The 14,193-nt window shown below is 45.3% G+C and overlaps 1 protein-coding gene across 1 annotated transcript in view; it reads right to left on the bottom strand.

The window, feature by feature from the left end:
- LOC131294630 (uncharacterized) overlaps nucleotides 1-7,196 on the bottom strand; it is a 38,368-nt gene extending 31,172 nt beyond the window's left edge. Inside the window, exon 1 of the mRNA XM_058322674.1 lies at nucleotides 5,533-7,196. Within this exon, the coding sequence (XP_058178657.1) occupies nucleotides 5,533-7,196 (1,664 nt within the window). The remainder of the gene's footprint in view (nucleotides 1-5,532) is intronic.
- Between the last annotated feature and the right edge of the window lie 6,997 nt (nucleotides 7,197-14,193).

Below are 14,193 nucleotides of genomic sequence, written 5' to 3'. Positions count from 1 at the left end.
CAACCAATGTTTCGTCGACTCAACTGGACGAAGAATAATGTACCATCTTAGAAACTTTGTTCCCCCGTGGTGACTTCTATGCGTGCGTTGGATGAGGAGATTTAAGCCAATGTTTTCCTGCTGCTCCCACCATCAATCCGCACGCCATTTTCGAGTCAGAGCAAATCTATTTATTAGACCGTAAGAATGGGCATCCTTGCTGACCAAACATCTCGTAGTGGAGGGGTGGACGAAGAAAAGACCAAGTTGGAGTGGATATTCCGGAAGATTCATGCCTCAATTCCTCGACCAAAGGACGTCCCTGTCGGCTTGTTTGAAAAGAAGCCCGGGTCGCCCCGATAGCTATCGTCGATGATTGATCACCGTATACTTAGCGAATCAATTTGCAACACTCGGGGCGTTTAATCATTCCGATCCCACGCTTTCAGCCTCTCGGCGCCATCTTCCACCGCCGGTGGAATCTCGATGGGTCGAGAAAAGCTAAAGGACGCGCCACCAACGTGCTCAGTCACCGTTGTTTTTAGCGGACCATCCTTCGCCAGTTTTGGGCCATCCAAAATTAGCCCCGTCATTAGAGGGTTGCCTGTGGTGGTGGGAAGTGATTTCATTTTGGACGACGCCGAGATAACAGTGGATCTACCCGAGAGGGATGAAGAAGTACGGACGGGTGCCGTTTTCATTTTCCGACGAACCTTTTTCTCCTCAGTCAGCACGTGACAGCGGTCAGAGCGGCACCAACACTAACTCTCATCGAGGTCGGCCCAAGTGCTTGCCAAAACACCGTTTCGTGATTGTGGTTCGTTCGGCTGCCTTAAAGATACTATTTTCTTCGCCGACTTTTCCGCCCGGAACCAGCTGTCGCAACAATGACAGTTTTAGGAAACGGCCAGCGTGTTTCGGGCTGTGAGCAGAGCCGAGTCACGAACGTTTATCAGCGGGACCGGAGACAACTTGGCTTCTGAATTCTTCATTAGCATTCCTATTAGTTTCACTTTCGGGCGGAAAATTGTGCAAAGCTTTCCGCGTAGCAAACAATCAATTCGGAGCGCCACATTTAATCGGATGTCAGTTGAAAACAATTCAAAAAGGTTGTTAAACGAAGCTTTCACAATCGCATCATATTTCTGACGTACTATTTTGATTTATATTAGAATGCCATCCACTCAATCATAGTTTTCCACCTAACGTCGTCCATCTTTCGGTCAAATTTAGAATGTCATATTATATGTAAGAATTAAATTGATAGAAAATTCGATTTTGTTCACAGAGAGTTTGAATTCGGAGACAGTTCGGATTCATATTTAAATGAGAAGAGTAAATAGACCGCTTCAAATATCGCTTGAAAGCAATAAATCAAATTTATGGTAGCAAATATGCCAACAGCTTCTATTCTTTGCTCGGTAAATTATCAAACACACATAGGTTTGATTCACAAACCGACCTGCCTCTCACAATTTTAACCCCAACAAACTGTGTACGATAGTAGTATAACTCTTTAAGCTTGCCCAAACTTTATTTACCAACCAGTGTCCCCGTTGTACGCATTGTGGCTGTGCGGCTAAACAACAAAGTATTTGAGTTTCCAACAATCCAAACAGTAGCGAATTGCGTTGCGCTTTTGTTGATGAATGGGTCAGAAAATGGGCTGCATCGGGCCATTCCACGGAATGCAAACGCAAACTCATTATGTTTTAATTCTAATAAAGTTTTTGAGTAAATATCACCTCACGGCAGAGGGAAGCTTTGGGGGCAAAGAAGGTTGAAAAAGTGTTGGTCCGTTGCACCAGAGGGTTGGGACGATAAATTACTAGTTTATCATGCACACAATCAAACCCGCTGGAAGGATCCGGTCAAAGGGAAAGAAGTGGTAAGCAGGACGGGCAGTGTGGTAGAACGGTTAGCGTCAACAAAGTACAAACACACATGACCCGAACAATGTGTGTTTCCGGACCAAACTAGATCGGTTGTGGCTTGATGACTGTTTCATTTATGCAAAAGTGCTTCATTTTCTGCACAGAGAGAAAGCATCTGGAAGGATGTTGTTCCCATGCATTCCTAGCAACGCAGTCAAGAATTGGTTATACAAGCAAGTAAACATTTAGTATTGTATACTACTTTTACCTTTCATAACAATGACTTCAACGGCGTTCAACTTCCGGAGTTAAACGGATCGGATATTCCGAAGATGTTGAGAAAAGGCATAATTTTACAAAAACAAACCATCGTTTCTTTTCATGATACGAACGATAATGCTGCAATTAAATAAAACATCTTTGCTGATCTTGATCTAGTAGGTCTTTGGTCCACAAACAAAAGCTACCACAACGTTCGTAGACAACTGCTTTATTTTAGCGTAAGGAGGAATGTGAAAACACAACTTGAAGTACCTTTTTATTGAGCAAACAAAAGGCTCAACAGTTTACCTCCCGTGGGGATGCATTCTATGCTCTTTCTCGGCACGAAATGAATCCCCTCCCTTGTGGTGGTTTTTACTTCCATTTGTTTTAATCTCACTTTGTGCAGGCATCGTTTATTTTGCATAAGTCACTTGCCGAGTAAAACATGGCCGAACATCATTGTAACGCTGCCGGATGTCGAGGACGTACCAAACGAGGCCACGACCGGGTCGCGTTGGTTGACACAAAAGTTAGGCTTGCACAATGGAGACCCTCTGGATATGGTCGGTTTTGATGTGTTTAGTTAATCCTGTATGCCACCGGAGAGTATTGCGGTTGAGCCGGATAAGTTCAACAAAACAAGATGCTCGACAAGAGACTAACCACCCGACTGCACTTTTTGTAGAGACTCTAGGTCTCTATCTGGACTAGGTTAACGACGCCATAAATTATTACTCATATTACGTATTCAACAAAGTCTACCGGAAACCATCAGCCAACCTTTTCTGTGGAATAAAAACTGGACAAAAGTAACATTGTTCCATTAGTTGAACAAACAAATGATCCTTTTATGGGTACAAGCAAACAAGATGCTAGGAGATTACTTATTTGGGCAAATTATTTCGATGGATTGTGGAATCAATTAACTTCAGAAGGTAAGACTTGATGCATTCCGCAGGAAAATAGGCATCAGGTGCACGATTTTCTTATTAATGCGGCTCTATTGCCAGTTTCTATTTCAACCGATGTTTACCGTATTTTTCCGAAAGGTCTTGCACAACATTGGTTTGAGCAATTTTAAATGATTTCCTAGCAAGCACTTCATTTCTCTATGAGCTGTATAATCAGTAGAGTTAATGCGTGTATGCGACCTGTACCCTTGCTACACAACAGTTATTCCAATTAAATTGTTTAGCAAAGTACTCCCGTTTCCGTCAGGCATTCGAATGCTGCACACCTTGCGTCAGAAAGGAACCTCTTGAGGAGTTTCCTATACTTGCTTCACTACGGTTATGCTTCCATATCGTTCGCAAAGGAATTACAGGCACGCTCACGCATATTCCCTCAATAATAACCGTCTTGTATCGCCCCAACGAAGCCCCAAGGTTGGTTGGTTGTCGATGAAATAAAGCTCCCTCCTCGGTTCTAAAGAGTACGGGTCACGGTTCAAGGAGCGTCACCCCCAGCAAACGGAAGTGGCCCGTCAGGTACAAGATGTGGATGTAACCTATATGCGGATGGCCGTACCATCCTTCATTGTAAGCCGTACTACCGATTTGGGATGGTTGCGGCCGGTGTACGGTGGAGGATGAGGCACAGTTTCCATTGACTTGATTCTTAGTCAAACAAACCGAAGAAACACAGACCTTCCTTTGCTATTAGCAAAATTGAACATGAAATCCAATCAGTGATACTGACAAGCAGCCTGCGTCCTGTATACCGATCCTTGATATGGGATGGAATCCCGCCCGCTATGACGACATTCGGAAATTAATTAATGGAGGCACTCACAACCAATTAACGTCAGGTGGGATAGCAATTTACCGATCCTTACACGAATGCTCTAGAAGTATTCAAGTATTCTTGCTGTTTCTGCTAGTTTGGCGGGATTGGTGCTTCTACAGAGGTAAAACTTTTCCCCACACAGAGTTTTCAAAACTGTTCTAGAATTTCCAGCACTTCTCGGGAATAGCAAGGTATGTCGATAGCAATTGAAATCACCTTCTCAGTCGTTCCAGAGGCGTCTGCTTGTGTTTCTTACCGGGACAATTAGCAATCATTGCGTGTCTTTCCAGGGAAAAGGTCTTAAAACAGCACCAGTTGGTAGAAAACACCTGTACGTCGAGAAACTTTCTCAAAAAGCACCGATGATGTTGCAAAGCATGAGAAGTGATACGTCTTCAGCACCAACTCTCTGAACGTCGTTGATGGTTTCTACTGTTGTGGTTCAATAGTGCATGAAACCAACCTGTCGGGTCGGGCGAACGACGCAGCTTTGGCACGATTCTTGCTCAGTTCCTTCCACCTACCTTCGTCGTCTTGGCCCAGATTAAGCGGCACTTGACTTCGCTTGCACAGGAAGCGCTTGTGAAAGCAACGCATTTTGTGTGTGCTCCAACAGTTCTTTAACTCAGTACACACCAGAACATTTAGGAATCGCTAGACTTCCACGCTGGCGTCAGAGGGCTTCAAAACATTCAATAGACAATCGATGGTGTCGGTAGGAAGCATCTGTTTTGTTCACCCTCCGCAAGCTTTTTTGCTCCGAGTCCCTCGGTGTGAAAGTGATCGAATCTGACGTACTTCAATTATTGGAGAAATTTAATTTCACGACCCGTCTTGCAAGAGAGAGAAAAGAATGAACAATATCGATGGATGCTGTTGCGTGTGAGTATCTGAGATTTTGTACGAGCAACAGAAGCGATATGGGAATGGGGAGGAAGTCAAGGTTTTTTGGCAAGAAGTGAGTAATGGATGTAATGGCAAAGTACTTCATGCTATATTTATATTCTTTGTAATTCATTTATGCGTCAATTGCTGAATCAAGCCTTGAAGACATTACATTTTCCTCTTTCCTTTTTCTTTGTAATGAACTTACCATAATGAAATTAATTATTATTACTTGCAGCTCGTCGCAATGAATGGTAAATTATGTTATATTTTTATGTATCCAAATGATTTGCAATTTGAACAATGAAAAATGAATGAATAAATGCACTCATTTAGCACCTAAACGCCAGCACTAGCATTACGCATCATCTAAACGCTTCATCTACAGTATATTGTACCAAATCAAGCGAATCCCCAAATTGGAGACCCAAGTGGATGTAGTTCAGAAGGAAAGGCAAAAGAGGTTCAGTTTGGTTCCGGCATGGAAAAGCAATCAAACGGCATAACTACTCCCATTGGTCGATTGCTATATTTTTCCAGAGAAAGTATGTTTGTTTTTCTGGGGATCTCAATTATACAAACGCCTGGAGGCAATTTTCTCAGTCTGCAAAATAAACCTCAGTCCTGGGTATAATCCGTTTTAGATGAACGAAGCCCATGCTGAAGGACTCAACAGCACTGGTGGAAAAACAAATCATACAACGTGCTTTTTAAATAACTAAGGTCGCCCACGGCGACGACTCACCTGGTCAGCATGTTGGCACGGTTGACGGCAATTTCCGCCTCGACGCGAAACCGATCCTGTGCGTACCGGTCGACCACGCCCTCGCCGAGATTGAGAGCCGTCCCGGCGGTGCAGTTCGCCCCGAGCAGATGCTGGCTCTCGACGATCTGCAGGAACTGCGTCACCACGTCCCGGCCCTTCATCAGGTTGCGCCGGTTGTTGCGGCTCGTCTCGTCCAGCTTGTTGAGCTCGGCCTCCTCCATATGGAAAATGTTCGTCACGTCCACCTCGACCACACCCGGCTCGGAACCATCACCTAAGCCTCCGTTAGCCTCGATCTCTTCCGCGTCCTGCAGCAGCGGATCGTCATCCTGGGCCCCATGACCGGTCTCTCCTTCCTCACCCTCCGGCGATTCTACGTAGGCCGACGCACGGTCACTATCAGAAGGGTCGTCATCCTCCACAACATCATTCGAATAGTCTTCCCCGCCCGTTGGCCACGGCTGAACGGTGGATGATACAACTTGCTGTCCGTTCCATTCCACTTCGAGCCGGGATTCCGAATCGATCACGATTGGATCGGTGAGATGTTCCGAAGCACTGGGAGAAGTTTTTCTATGCTGTGTTATTCCTGTATCTTCAGCGAGTGCCACTCTTTCATCCCCGACCCTTCCTGGAATTACGCCTAACGAGATTAGTCGTTGATTGGATGCAAACACTTGACCCTCGGAAACCTTTGGTGGTGGCCGCGGGTTCCTCTGGGGCTCATCCCACGGGTTCAACTCGCCGTCGACCTCCGATTCTCTTCCGACGTTCGATTGCGGCCCGTCAATCGCGTTTCGCTGACGCTCTGACAGTGAAATCCTCACATTACTTGAACTTTGTGTTGGAGTAGGCCGCGCACTCGAAGAGCTCGTCGACCAAAACGGTTCCTCTTCCGGACGATTACTTCGATGGAAGCTGCTGGTCGTGGCTTCCGGGTCGTGGGATGCCTTTCGGCGCGAATGGGACCGTTTGGACGCGGAGCGGAACGGGACGAGCTCAATTTTCACCTCATCGAGATTCCGGTGCGACTTTAAGTACTCCAAACCCTTGTCGACCGTGCGACGAATGTTCTCCATTATTTCCTTCTTGATGAGCTTGCCCTCCTTCGGCGGAGGGTGGACGGTGGTCGGTGCGGAACCGGTTGGCCGCGTTGTCGACGGGTCTGCGGGATCCGAGGCGCCATTACGCCCGGGACTGGCGGCTCCGAAGCGCAGGTTGTCGAAATCACTCAGCTCTATCATGCGCTCCAGCTCCTCCGATTCATTAAACTGAATCGTGAGGGTACCTCCGGCACTCCCGGCATTCCCTCCACCGTCGGTGGCCGCACCGGATCCACGCCACGGAACCGACTGTGCGGATGAGCTGGAGGATGGCGATGGTGATGATGATGAAACAATCGTTTGCTCATCGTTGACAACCGCACCGCTCCCACTGCCGCCACTGGCGTCGTAGTCCAGCAGCGTAAAGTTGTCGAACACTTGCAGGCCCCACCGGATGTGGTCCTTCTCGCTCGAGTGCCGGACGCGCGATCGGCCATGGCGAATGATTAAGTACTCCGAGCTCGAACACCGGCAGAAGTCCGCCGCGAAGCACACCAACGACAGGACGGTGAAGAGCACGAACTGACACTGACATAACATTGTTAAACGCTTGGGATGCTGGCCGCCTGCCGCACCCCTCTTCCTGCTTCGCTCTGGCCCTCCTCGGACGGTTCGCGGGAGGCTTCTTACAGGCGGTGTAGAACATTGAGCTCGTTGGCACTCATCACGGAACACGGCGGGGCTGTGCCACAAAATACGTCCCTCCGGGAGGGATACAGCCACCACACTGAGGGTAGCCTCAACTACACGTACATACAAAGCACACACATGCACATATACACCCCACACAAAAACTCTCGATGAGAATGAACAATTATTTCCACACGACCATGTATTGTTTTAAGCACCTCAACAGATTTTTCCACGGAGCACAACCTTCACACTGTCCATTGAGCAAACACTACACGCGGTCAGGTTCATGGACATCTACCGCATGACTGCTCTTCTCACCCAACCTACAACATGGCCTGAAACAAATACAAAAAGAAACACCCTCCTGAAACCGTGCCGTATATAATTCTCGACCGAACTTCGAACCGCTTTGCCAACCCGAGCCTTTGCTTCCGCTTGCCGATCACCGTGTGGTACTGCACACAACATCCGGCGGGAGCAATTCTAGCAACTTCCTGTTGATTCAAGCAAATTGTTTTATCACGTAGCAGCCATCGGCAGGATGCCTCCTGTGATGGGTATCCGTTTCCGCTTGTCGTTTGTCTACTCTAGCTCATGCAAATCAGCTCAACTACGTCCGGATGTCTGGTACGGTCCATCGAGGCAATATTTGTGTTCGTGCATCTAACTCGAACTCGTATCTGCTTCACCAATCCATCAACGCTCGGACCCGGTAAGGAACACACTCGAAACCACCTCAAAAATCAGTGATCTTCCATGAAGTACGATTGAGGCAGCATTGATTTTCCATTGATTGATATTTCATCTTTTGAACTCGTTACGCTGCAGAGATTGCTTTAACAATCTGCAAACTATTCTTAGAAACTCGGATGCCTGATGTTGCCTGAAGCCTTCTTGCGCCGCACACGACTTTCGTTTACTTGTTCGAGCGTCATTGAAACTGTCACTGCAACAACTGAGGTTTGGAAAAATCTGAAAAACGAGAGAAAGAGAGAAAAAACGATAGCCATAAGTAAATGCCACCGTACCATACTTCTACGAGGAAATGTTAGATGATTTATTTAACGCAAATATCGTGCAAACCAGTACGATTCGTTTGAGAAGTTTTTCCTGTCGAACGTCTAGAACCAGCTTGGTTTTTCTTTCCTACCAAAACCCGCTTGAATTTGCTGTCATCGACAGTGGGTGGCAAATTATATCGCTCGAAATAGGAAAATATGAAACCAGAAGCACAACTTTACTTTACATTACTTGGCCCCACTTCACGTTCACAGTTCTCAATTTTTATGGCCGGCAACCATCTTGGCGGAAGAAAAACCAATCAATTTGCCATCTGCGTAGCGCTGGAACGGAAGATTTCTTTTTCACTTTGAATTTGAATGCTATGGTAAGGAAACATTAATTTCCTCATTGGACTATTATGATTGATTTGATGCTTTTTTGGTAGGTGCTTACTAGAAGTTTGTGAAGAAAAACTTTCATGAAAATATTGATATTCGAATACAATTCTTTCGGATTTATTTTTGAATACTATGAATTTGAACTCATCATGACCTTTCAGAGTGTTAAGGATATTAGGATCAATGTCTATTTATTCCTAGAAAAATATAAAACTTATCTGAACTGTTGTCAGTATTTCCATTCGTTCCCTTAAACTCCGTTGCCTCCAAAACGAAACTTTCAGCAGATGCTTTTATTTGTTGTTTAGTTTGAAGCAATGGCAAAGCTTCTGGCCCGTGCAAACAAGCCAAGGAAACAACCGACTCTCCGTCATACGTTGGAATGTTGGTTCAAATTTCATCGCTTGTAGGGTAAATAAAAAAGGATTATGGAAACGGAATGGGAAAACGTCAAGCTCACAATTAACACTCGAAGGGAAAAGGGATTCCTATATGCTTTGTTCTGTCCTTCCCGATAGTTTTCCAACCTCCAATCGGATGTGTAAGTATCGAATAAATCGATCCAAACCGTAAGACCTCAGAAATAGATGAAGCTGGGTAGAAAAGAAAAACCCTTTGGGATTGTCTGCAAGTGCAATGTGCTGAAGCCGAGAGCAAAACGACGAAAAAGGAAAACGTAATGGAAGGTAATCCCCAACAAATTCGCACCGTGGAAGATAGTTGGATGGTTTAGAAAGTAATAATAGAAAATCGATTTCTCTTGCCCATTCAACCTTGTCCGATGAGCCCGTCCGATGTGAAGTGTTTCCCAAACAAAAGCGTGAACCATTTTCTTAGATTGAAAACCGTACAAAATCGGTAGGATAGCCAGAACTACATTTTATCGATGGATTTGAAATAGTTACCAATCTTCCACACTCATAGAAATTGCAGTTCAGATAGAGGAAATAAAATTAGTATATACTTTTGAAGCACTTTCGCAGAAAAGTCATATGAAATTGTCAAGTGGCTCAATGGATTGATTCCATTCTTTTTTCAATATGTTGTAGATAGTTTTAGTCTTGATCAAAAAACAATCGATTTTTCATTGAATTTTTTTATAAACAAAATAATAAATCAGCAATATTCATCCCGATCCCAAGTTTGTCAGTTAAAAACTTATAGTATTCATGAACAAACCTTTTTTTAGCTTTTTAAATCGATTACATTATTATACTGAGCACTGGGTGATTCGGAGAAGCAATTGGGTTTGTTAACCTTCACGAAAGGTTCAATCTTATATTCAAATTACCCCATCAGGGCTTAAAGGTCGTACCGGTATGGCGACCCGTCTGCCAATTTCGTAAAATGCGTGGAAACTCACCGTAACCTCGTTTCTAATAATGCGCATGAACGAGTTAATTTTACAACAACTCACCAAACGCGACGGATCGCGTGGGCATAAAATTACAGTTTGATTCAAGAACAACAACATCATCACCGACACGGTAAGCACGTGTTTACGGTGCTGTTCACATGTTTCCGGGCTGGATCCATGGTGATCGAGAGAAACGAATCAACGAACGACCTGCTGGTCGTCCCGAGTTTCACGCAGTTATGAAATTAATTTCTTCGTCCGTTCGGATACGGTTTGGTTTGCGAGCACGAATGATGAATTTTTATGGTAATGAGGTTGAATCCACTTTCCACCAGGGATGGCTGGTCGTCGGACGGAAATGATATCGAACCGCGTCGCTGCCGGTGACGTCTGCTTCGTCGTTTGTGGCTTGGCTTTCCATCTCTCCTAGTGAAAGGACGCAAAGCGGATCCTGAACCTCGGCGGGTCTTCGCCATCACCGGCCCTGGAGTGCGCCGTTATTTGCCGTGGCAACTGTCTCCGGCATGATCCCCGATGCCCTGATGATGAACTCATAATGAGCTCCGTTTGGGTTGGCTCCTCTCGGACCGTCCTCTCGGTGGGGCCGTTTGATAACCGACTGGGACGAAAGTTTAGTTTCATTAATTTTTAATTATCTTTTTCCATCCCAGTTTTACCATCCACCTTTCGCAGACCGGTCATTTTCTTGGCAACGGACAGCGTTGTGTTGTTCTGGAGAACTGCAGCCAGCGAGAAACTTCAAGGTATTTGGAGGGTGGTATTGAACAAAAAGCCCGCGGTGTGGACTTATGGGAAATATGAAATTCCAAAGGGGAAAGAAGTATCCAAGCCAGACGCGGTAAAACGTTCAACTTTGAGCTCTTAAATCTTACCAACAGGACAGGAAGTTTTCAGATTTTTCCTCGGATTTGCCTGAAAACCCCCGATTCTTTTTTTCATTCGGGATTGATTCTTCGATTATGGAAGAACTCTCGATCAGTTAGTCTTCCTTTCCATCGTCGCCTGAGGAAGAACCGACTTTCGAGTTAAGGTTTATGAAAGAGGGAGAACATTAATCTTTGCCCGAAGCTGGATGCCATCACCGGTTCACAGCGTTATGGAAATTTCTTTTCGCTTCTATTAAACGAAGGTAAACATTACACAAATCGGGTTCGGTGTGTTTTGGGTTTTTTACATCATCCTTGAAACTCCAGAATAATGTACGTTTACCATGGCTTGCGGGATGCTGTGCTGAAATTAATCCGTATTTTCTAAGCAAACCAGCTTTCCATATTTTACCAAGAACCCGGCTTTCCAACCGACAGCTCGACAGCTTTGACGTTTGCTTCTCATAATGAGGATACTGCTGCTTTTACCATCTTCACAAATGGCATTCATTTGCTGCAAGGCATCAGTGGAGATGACGACGCGTATTTGACTTTGAACCCTGTTTTCCAAAGACATGGTTTTGTAGCACACCAGGCAGAGAGACTGCTATCCGGAGTGCTGCCGATGACATCGTCTATAACCGTTTGCTTAACGACAGTTCCAATGAGCTCAGTTTCCCCAGTTCACTTTAAGGAAAGCTTCGTTTCGTTGGATTTAGTGCCATGCAAATAGACTAAACCAAGTAAACAGCGGTAACTTCGAGACTCCCCGTAAACCTTAAGAGGTTAGGTCACTGCTTGGAATTTGAAATGCGTTGCTGAAGGTTTACCATCCCGGGTCGTAACATTCGGAGGCATGGAGAATGTGGTTTCGGACCCGAACGCTCCAGGGTTGGGCCACGTGCAACGACGCGACCGGATGCCCATGTCTGTCAGTTTGTTCAATCGTTCGGTAGCGCTTTCGCCACATACGAGCGCGTCCGCGAAACATAGCCCAAGGTAAACCCGGTACAAACCTCCGGCGAGGCGTTACTGTCAAAACCAAGCAAGCAACATGGGGGTCTAAGGTAGGCACGTTGTCATTTGCGGAATGTGGTCGAGCGCCGATGAACCCTTTGGGGTGTGGCTTCGTGCCTGGCATAACTTTCCGCGGTTGGATGCGTAGCCCGCCGGGCTTTCCAACGGGAGGTTGTCCGTCCGAAGCGCCGTCAGAGTCACGTCGATTCTCGACCGCACGAGGCATCCATGCCGGGAAATTTAACCCCCATTAAAGGCTGCAGCAACCACGGAAATGGCGTTGATTGGTGGTGTTCCTCCCGAAACACGAGTTTTGTCCCAAACCCGCCGTATCGTCAATCAAAACAAACACCTTCATGACAGGACGGAAGCGTTGTTGACCCTCACCACGAACTGCTACTGCCGGGAGACTAGCTCCTATCCTAAAATTAATTTAATAATCTTACGATATTATTCTCCATGCGTCAAGATGCCATAAACTATCAGGATTTCCTCTTCCTCTGCCGTTTCATCATGTACACATCGTCCCTGGAGAGCTTGAGGATGGAAGACTCGATAAATTAAATTTTGTCATTACGCCATTGCGCCTAGGGACACTCCCGTCGAGTTTCGGTGCGGTGTCTAAAATGCAAAGTGAATTAGCGCTAATTTCGCAGATGGAATTTAGTCGATGGAAAATCCGTAGGTGCAGATTTGTGCCCACGATTTTTCGTTAGTTTATGGATGTTTGTGTAACGCTAGCGTTTGTCAAACTTCCCGAGGGAATTTGCTGTTTGTGCCATTTTGCAAATCAGCCTAACACTATTAGCAGGTTCAGAAAACATTCCTATTTGGCTTTGATACTGAAATGCGTTGCTAATACAGTTTTGCTGTCTAACGTATACTTACGGTTTTATAATATTCTAATTTGATACCCTAAATATATCGGGTTATAGTTGTAACCTTGTAGGTGGTAGCATGGGCTTACCACTTCGACGACGTGGGTTCGAATCCCAACCGAGACAGGATCCTCCCCTGTACGAGAGGACTGACTATCCACGTACAACAGGGAAACAAAAAATTTGTGCAAAATAGTGATTTCTAAAATTTGCGGATGACAAGAAGAAAATATTCTCCTCATCAATCCATAGTTAGATCTAATTCCTATCAAACTAAAGATAGATCTCATCTCAGCTGAAGCAATCAAACATAGCTTGCAACATGTTCTGCTCTGCTACGCTTTGTTTGAAATGACTCTCCAGAGGGCCATCGTTTTCTCGATGACACATGTTTTATGAGCTGTCCGGAACCTCCGATGTTCGTGCTGTCCTTTTATAGAAGACACAATTCAACATCGACATGTTGTCTCGTGTGGAGAAAAGGGCATAAAAATCACAAGAGGTTCAGTAGTGCGAAAGTCTGAACTCTCAGCGACTGAACGTGCGATCCTCAAACAGTCTTTCTCCTTACCATCATCGCCTTGATTCATCTCCACCTCATTCATCACCCAAAATTACGTTTATCGACTGGTTGCACATGAGCTTGAGACAAGGGAAGAAAAGGAAAATTCTTCTTTTGTTGCAAACATATGGCATGTATCGCATGAAGGAACGAAAAGCCGAAATCTTCCATTCAAAGTCGGAATCTCAGTTATCGTGAGACTGGAAACACAGTCATGTTTTACCCAAATTGCCCCCTCACTACCACCAACTCATGCCAATTGCCTGGTGAGAAAATGTCCTACACGTGCCACATCCAGGCCATCCTTCGCGCCGAAGTTTGATTCAATCCACTAAACTCATTAGACACTTTGCAACAACTTTGAATGATGCTGTTAATTAAATTATGTCAATTGAGGATGATTCGTTTCTTTTTCACTTTATTGCTCCTCAGTTTAATGTTTCCGTCCAGAGAGGATGTTGTGGCGTTGGTAACGAAGGGCCGCGAGAGCAGCATAAAATAAAGCCCAAGAAAAGCTGCAAGCTATTGGGAATGAATTGAAAAAAGTTGGAAGGTCTATGCTTTAAAAAACAAACGGTTGTTTGACATATTTTCCCATCCTAAGCCCCCACGCTTTTCCGCCGATTTTTTCAATTGCAAGGCGGGGAACATTTGCTTGACACCTTGGTGATAAAATTATGCTTGAAGGGAGCAGACAGAAAACACACACACAAAAACTCGGGAGGAGTAATGTTCACGAGTCCTTTCGTGCAAAAACCATACTCAATGGATGGAGAAAATTAAATGGCAACACACAAGTATGG

This window comes from Anopheles ziemanni, chromosome 2 (assembly GCF_943734765.1).
Source record: "Anopheles ziemanni chromosome 2, idAnoZiCoDA_A2_x.2, whole genome shotgun sequence".
NCBI classification, from domain to species: domain Eukaryota; kingdom Metazoa; phylum Arthropoda; class Insecta; order Diptera; family Culicidae; genus Anopheles; species Anopheles ziemanni.
Note: the sequence above shows the minus strand (reverse complement) of the source record. Positions and strands in the feature narration are given on the sequence as shown.